General features: G+C 35.0%; 3 protein-coding genes across 3 annotated transcripts; all 3 read right to left on the minus strand.

Annotated features, from left to right (window-relative positions):
* Window positions 1-15: 15 nt before the first annotated feature.
* LOC130507415 (KH domain-containing protein At4g26480-like) lies at window positions 16-1,393 on the minus strand. Its single transcript, XM_057002131.1, has 2 exons — window positions 901-1,393; window positions 16-302 (listed from the first exon to the last, which is right to left on the minus strand). The coding sequence occupies exons 1-2, from the start codon at window positions 1,098-1,100 to the stop codon at window positions 194-196; spliced, it is 309 nt and encodes a 102-aa protein (XP_056858111.1). The 5' UTR covers window positions 1,101-1,393; the 3' UTR covers window positions 16-193.
* Window positions 1,394-2,851: 1,458 nt separating this feature from the next.
* Window positions 2,852-3,976, minus strand: LOC130507416 (nicotianamine synthase 2-like). Its single transcript, XM_057002132.1, has one exon. It carries the CDS (start codon window positions 3,949-3,951, stop codon window positions 3,115-3,117), a length of 837 nt encoding a protein of 278 aa, XP_056858112.1. The 5' UTR covers window positions 3,952-3,976; the 3' UTR covers window positions 2,852-3,114.
* A 1,187-nt stretch (window positions 3,977-5,163) lies between these two features.
* Window positions 5,164-5,795, minus strand: LOC130507417 (uncharacterized protein At4g26485-like). The gene is made up of 2 exons (XM_057002133.1): window positions 5,595-5,795; window positions 5,164-5,494 (listed from the first exon to the last, which is right to left on the minus strand). Exons 1-2 carry the CDS (start codon window positions 5,777-5,779, stop codon window positions 5,209-5,211), a joined length of 471 nt encoding a protein of 156 aa, XP_056858113.1. The 5' UTR covers window positions 5,780-5,795; the 3' UTR covers window positions 5,164-5,208.
* Window positions 5,796-6,931: the final 1,136 nt, after the last annotated feature.

Below are 6,931 nucleotides of genomic sequence, written 5' to 3' on the forward strand. Positions count from 1 at the left end.
AAAGACTGATTTGTCTCTTTGGACAGAAACAATATCTTAGTTAAAGAACCGTACAAGTTAAATTGTCCTATATTTCTAACAGCTAGCTAAATGTTTTGATCAAATGTACAAAAAACAGTAGCTCTCTAAAGCATGAAACGTAAAGAATTGTAGAAGAAGATCATAGTAAACGATAATATTATGGTCTTTTTTATTATAACAAGTATGGAGGCTGACCTTGGTTCATGAGTCGGCAGACATGTGGAAGAACAGGTAAGAAGGGCGTAAGTTTCTGACGCTCTGCAAGTAACTCAGAAAGATACCTGTCAAAAGGGAAAAAAATCACAGATTTAAACAATATCAGTATAGAACCTTTGAACACACAAGAGACCACCAAGCAGATCCACTCTCAACAAATCACAAAATGTCAAATTCTTTTTTTTTTCCAGCAAATCCTCACTCTAAAAAAATTAGGATCAAATGTAGGGTGAACTAGGTTACTTAATCTCCCATCAGTAAAGACACAATGTCAACAAAAGTAAAACAAACACCAATGATTCTGTAAGATACTATGGAGTATGGATTTATCAAGTTATTATCAAGTTTAAATAGCAAGTATATGAGTTTACCAAAGACAAGTGAAGATTTCAAGTAGATTGAGCTATAAAAAAAAAAGAGAGTTTAATTTGCAGTGGTAGGCAGGGAAGAGCTCAACTCAGGCATATCGAAAAATCAGAGATTAGAAAACACAGATCTCCATACAATTAACAGTAACCAAAACAGATTAGCGATGAGAACTTTTAAAAAAGAAAGAAGCTCAGGATCCAATAAGTTGAAAGTGTATGGAAGCTAAGATCGAGAAAACAAGTCAACTACTAAGACAAAAACAAAAAGAAATAAAAAAAAAGAAATTGAATATACTTCTCCTGCTCAACGAGGAAAGAAGAAGGCTGTGATCGGAGACCACCAGAGAAGTTAGGTGACTGAGGAGCCGACGGAGGCATAGAAAGAGGCGGTGGATACGGCATAAATCTCCCTCCTCCACCGACAGGTCCAACACCACCACCTCCTCCTCCTCCTCCTCCACCACCACCACCACCGAGTGAAGTCATCATCATCATCAGCTACTACTTCACAGACTTATCTATGCCCTGGCAGAAACAACTGAGAGAATCTTTCAAGAAGATACAGAAGACGGAGACCGATGAGGTCTTGAGGCGGCGGAGAAGAGGAAGAGAGTGAGTGAATCTGGCACACACACACAAATAGAGAGTTTTAAGCCCTCAAAATCAAATTTACTACACACGTCGGTGGTTTTGGGCCTATATAAGCTACTAGCTGTGTGTGGGGGACTGTCGAGAAAATGATGATTTTCTACGGAGTTGTATCTTTTTTTACCCTTCAACGCAACGACACAAGTTTTTTTTTTTTGATTCTCCTTCCTTTTTATTACCGCCCCTTTGTCTCTCCCTTTTATTACAAGAAGCTTCTTACTGACTTAGAAGGTCTGGATCCAGCTGGATTCCTCCTCTTTAATCATTTCTTTTCTGAGGCTACTACCACCAACCTTTCCTTGACTTGGGCCCCCGCTTCCTATTTTCGGTTTGTTTTTCTTCAATCGCTTCGCTATTTGTTTACAAAACACTCACCAAACGCTGCGTTTTAGGACCGATATGGACACTCATCATCAGAATGGACCCCTATGGTTTTGCTTTTACATAATGCTTCTATGCTTCATTGCTATAGTATATGCTTCCGTTCGTTGATGTTTTTCTATATTTACTTTGGATTCTTTATATTTCTTTGTTTTGTGGCATGTAATTGTATTGGCACCAAATTGCTTATAGTCCAACATTTGTTGATTTTATATGGGGAGGTACTATGTTCTTTCTTTCTCTTTTTTTCAACACAACTTCTTAAAATAATAAATAGAAACAGTCAAGCAGAATATATAGGAGACAAAGAGGCATTATCTATATAATCAGTAATCACTATCAGGACAGCGAGAGAAACACAACTAGCAACAAGATTTAGTCAAGAAATTGTCAAAGACAGATCTAGCGAAAGAGATAAAGAGGACTAGATCATTAGAATAAATCACAGTTTTGAACTAGTAAGAATGAGTCGCATGAGGTAGATCAGCATCTGCATTGTTATAAAAGTAAAGGCTCCAATCTTGACCTGTTTTTTTTTATCACAGTTTTCTGCATATGTGTTATACAAGCAGAAAAAAAGATATACCTGATATATCATATATATGCAAATTCCTAGAGCTGATTTTTCGTTTTTTTTCTGAAGTGGTAATTCTAATTTTTTTAGTTGACTATTTTCATTTCTACTAACATATATTTATGATTTTGTATAGTTTCTTAAAGCTACAACATATATATACAACTGTCCCTTTACAAAAATATAATTAATGATAGTACGTATATATGTTAGTTAGTTGAATTGATTCCATATACACCTAATCGTAACTAACTAATAGTACATTACATTTCGAAATAATTAGAACCTTACCATATATAATTATGTCTTTTGCAATATGGCACAGCAAAACGTGGAATGCCTTTAGTTTCTTATATAACTAAGTGTATACAGAAATTTTGAATAATCGAATTATAATAATCATCACCAACTTGGATCCTGTTGTTGGGTCGAGCCAGCAAGATGATTCCGTTTCTGGTGTTTTTTCTTTGTCAAGATGTTGCCATACTTTTTTTTAAAAGAGAGATGTTGCCATACTTGTACTATGATTATTTGATTTAAATATGATATACACATTTAATTTGATCCTCTAATTCGTGGGGAATTTGCAAAAATGATCACAAATTAAGTATTGCATAGCTTGTAGAAATAACACTACGTATCCTCTCAATATATTTCAAACATATCAAAAAATTAAGATACAAACCACTCTAACAAACATATCAAAAAAATTAAGATGCAAACTACTCTAACAAACATTCACACTAATGGTGTTTAGAAAAAGAAACGTAGTTACATGTACAATGTTCAAACGAAAAAGCGCAGTTACCTATAATTTATTGAGAAATTAGGTTTGTTAACAATCATTTTTAATAAATAAAAAAGATCAGCACCGATCAAGTTCCAATATACACCGCTCGAAATAAATCAATCGCTGAGTTTGCGTGCGACCATAACCGAGTTCACAAACCCATCTGACAACGACGGGTGATAAGTCTCCAAGACCTCAAAACCTCTTAGATCACAAGGATCAACGTCTATATACAGGAACGCTCTAAGGCCTTTAGCACTCCTAAGCATGAGAAGAGCTCCAGGAGCCATGTGTTTCTCCAAGTGTTCAATGACTTTGAATTTTGCTTCTTTATCAACCCCAACAAGAGATGCCAAGAAAACAACCTCGTAGTCACGGAGAATGTCCGTGGCGTTGAGTACATCCATTGTGTGAAAGATTATGCGACTGGAAAGATCAGGATCACGTGAGACAAGTTGGTAGGCGAGGGAATTGGCTTGAGGGTCGATGTCAAAGTTGTGGAACGTCGTGTTTAGGAGGTGGAACTTAGCTAAGATGATGGATGTGAAGGGCAACGAACCGGAACCAACGAACGCGATCTTGGTTGGGACATGGCTCGTGTGTAGCGTGAGGAGATCAAACTCGACCTTGCTCAGTTTGAGGTAGTTGGTGTAGTAAGGGTAGAGATCTAAATGGCGAAGCGGGTTGTCTTCGAGAGATCCCAAGACTGTAGAGAAGTATTGCTCTGAATACCCTATAGCTTCACTACGTAGTTTGATGAGATTCGTTCTGATGTTTTGGACTTTTGGGCACAACTTCTCGACGTCGATGTTTGTCTCTGTGGGCAAGCATATGGACATGAGCTGTTGGAATGAAGTGTCGACATTTTTGGAAGGTTTAAGGCTCTCGAGATTGGAGATTTGGTTATACAAGTCGAGAATTTGCTTCTCGAAAAGAGCCTTTTGGCAAGCCATGTCGAGACTAAAAGGAGATTTTGGATTGGTCTCCAGACTCTGAATGGTGATAACAATAATATACATTCATCTAACGTGTGTCCATGTCGTATGGATGACAAAAAATTAACAGTTCTATGTTCCATTCTTTCGACGTGTATCCATGTCATTTTGGAATTATGTTTTCTTGATATTTACGTATTACTTTTTCATCTTTTCCATTTATTAGGGCATCAATATTGCTGTGGGTTCTTAAACTTTTTTTTTTCCTTGTCGTTTTCTGTTTTTTTTTCAAAAAAAAAAAAAATTAAAATAAACCAATTGTGGGCCACCACATATCAGTGGGGCCCACAAACAGTTAAGGACAACAATTAGGACGATTCTTATTTAAGGACATATGAGAGAAGTCTAGGACTTTTAATGGTAGGACCCACGTCAAACCACCTTAAGGACTTGTTAGGGGACGTGCGATACTTATGGTCTTAGTTTACTAAATTTCTAACTTGGATGCATTAACCATGGCATTATTTAATAATATAATTTGGATCTCAACCCCTAAATATAAATATTTATTTTTTCTTAAAAAAATCTTTGGACCAACAAATAACTAAAGTTTGAATCTCCACCAGTTTAGTTTTTTTTATGACTTGCTAGAGAAAAAAAAATATGTACTTCATTTACTCCATTTTCTAAGATGGTTTTCATTAGTTGAATTTCATTTTTTCAAGTTTTTATGTAAAACATATATATTTGATAATTTGTGACTCAGCATCTTTTAAGTAATTAGGTATAGTATAGATGATATTTTTAACATTTAGTGTAGTGAATGAAAAGACGTATGACTTTAATAATTTTCATTTCAATGTTTTTAGGTCTATTCACTTCGTTTCAAATTATACGTTGTATTGGCTAATACCATAAATATTAAAATAAATAAGTTTTTGTCTTCAACATTTAGTTAAAAATAATATATATTTCAAATTTTGTTTATGACTTTTTAGAAAAATAGTATTTAATCATTTCATTTTTATTCGACTTTGAAAACAAACAAAAATAAAATTCAAAACAACTTATATATTGAAGTAGATGGAATAATATCTAGTAATTGATTGAAACCCATAGATTTTAACTAATGATTAGCATTGCATCACCACATGAAGAAGCATTATCAGAAATCATAATAAATTATAAATTACGATGATAAAATAGATTGAAATCTAGAGAAGATGGGGTTGGAGTTTTTTTTGGCTTAAATTTGGAGATGGGGTTGGAGTTGGATCAATGTTTTCTCTTTTGGATAAACATGAGAGTAGAACATTCTCCAACGGGAAAGTAATCATCACTCCGACGTCCCCCACTACCTCTCTTGTTGGTATAACCAGGATAATGACTAAGCTCGAACTTTGACTCCTTAACCAGCTTTAAACCTTCTGCTTTAGCTAGACTCTTTATCTCCCAATCGGAGAACGGATACGTTGTCTTGTGTGTGATATGAATCTCCCCGTTCTCTTCTAACATCTCCTTAGCGTTCTCAAGGAACCCCTGAACTAGCACTCGATGGCCCCTGACCCAAAACACCATTGTTTCATTACTACGTTGATCAAAATCACTTACACCAAAACTATAAATAAAAAAAACTTAATGAAGAAAACATATTTATTTACTCGATGGCGTTAGAGGAAAATTCACGTCCGAAGAAACGAGACCCTGCGTGAGGGAAGTTGAATACAATGCGGTCATAGCGCCTCAGGCTCAGACAGTGGTCGAAGCTCATTGTGTGCACGTCAACCTCATGCTGGACATCGCACCCGAATCTCGTCAACATGCGTACGTTAACCATCGCATCCATATATTTTTTGCTCAATTCATCTACATATGTAACACTTTGATGATTAACGATGATCATGCTAGTGGGGTGATTATATATATGTTCATATATAAAGTTTTGATAAGTACCTTCTGAATCGAGTGAGGTCGCTGTGATGTTTGTGGCCGAGCCAAAAGCTGAAGCTAGACATAGTGAGAAAGAGAAGTCTCCTTCTCCGACGAGAAGGATTTTGTGTTTGCTACTGTAGTGTCTTATCCTTTTTTCTGAATCCTCCATTACTTACATCTGAAGACTAAAAATTTATAAACCATGTTTATATACACACACACACACACACATACTCACAGTACAAAGGTTGCCTCAAAGTCATTTAATTTTCGGTTCGTTGTTTCTATTCTAAATGTGGCTTTTAGACTTCTGTGCCGCTGTGCGGGTTTGTATTTTCGAAGTTAACCACTTAACCTTTCATAAACCCTTCCCTTGTATAATTAATACCGTTTCACATTTATTTCTTCTTATAAATATGATCCTAAGTATGATTTGAATCATTAATATATGAAACAAGTTCTACAAAACATGACGTTTCATTTGATCAAGATTACGGTATACATTTTTTATTTATAAAAAGGCATTTGTGACGGTATACATTACACTTGATTTATTTGTTATGCAAATGATGTCTATAATATTATATACTAGGGAAATCTCGCCCTACGGGCGGGATATGATATTTTGTTCATATTATTTGTGAGGTTGTGTGTTAGTTGTCTGTACGAATTCCATATTTGATTGTGACATGATCTTCGTATCGGTATGCTGCAGCTGTAGGATTTACAATGCGGAGTTCTCATATTTGTGGAACTAAATGAAACTTTTTAAATATATTTTATTGGTTTACAATTTTTCCATTGCCATGAACTGACTATGATTTAGGAACATGTTATTTGCCATCATTATAATTAACATGGGACTCACGACCTTCAAATAAACATGTTACTTTTGATTTTTATTTTATCACTGTAATTAAAACTATTTTAAGACAGATAAATAGATAATATGAAACTATTTTTACTATTTATAGGGTCAATCTATGCTACGCGCGGGATTTGATGATTTTTTGTTAGTTCAGTTTGCATAATTGTTATTTTATTATGTTTTTTTTTTTTTTTTTTT

This window comes from Raphanus sativus, unplaced genomic scaffold, assembly GCF_000801105.2.
Source record: "Raphanus sativus cultivar WK10039 unplaced genomic scaffold, ASM80110v3 Scaffold4486, whole genome shotgun sequence".
Classification (NCBI taxonomy): domain Eukaryota; kingdom Viridiplantae; phylum Streptophyta; class Magnoliopsida; order Brassicales; family Brassicaceae; genus Raphanus; species Raphanus sativus.

Bases quoted from the DNA above. Each gene is read 5' to 3' on its own strand.
- LOC130507415 (XM_057002131.1), bottom strand. From the start codon at position 1,100: ATGATGATGATGACTTCACTCGGTGGTGGTGGTGGTGGAGGAGGAGGA. The intron at 303-900 runs GTATATTCAATT...CCCTTTTGACAG, and splicing joins TTCCTCGTTGAGCAGGAGAA to GTATCTTTCTGAGTTACTTG.
- LOC130507416 (XM_057002132.1), bottom strand. From the start codon at position 3,951: ATGGCTTGCCAAAAGGCTCTTTTCGAGAAGCAAATTCTCGACTTGTAT.
- LOC130507417 (XM_057002133.1), bottom strand. From the start codon at position 5,779: ATGGATGCGATGGTTAACGTACGCATGTTGACGAGATTCGGGTGCGAT. The intron at 5,495-5,594 runs GTAAATAAATAT...GTTTTGGGTCAG, and splicing joins TTTTCCTCTAACGCCATCGA to GGGCCATCGAGTGCTAGTTC.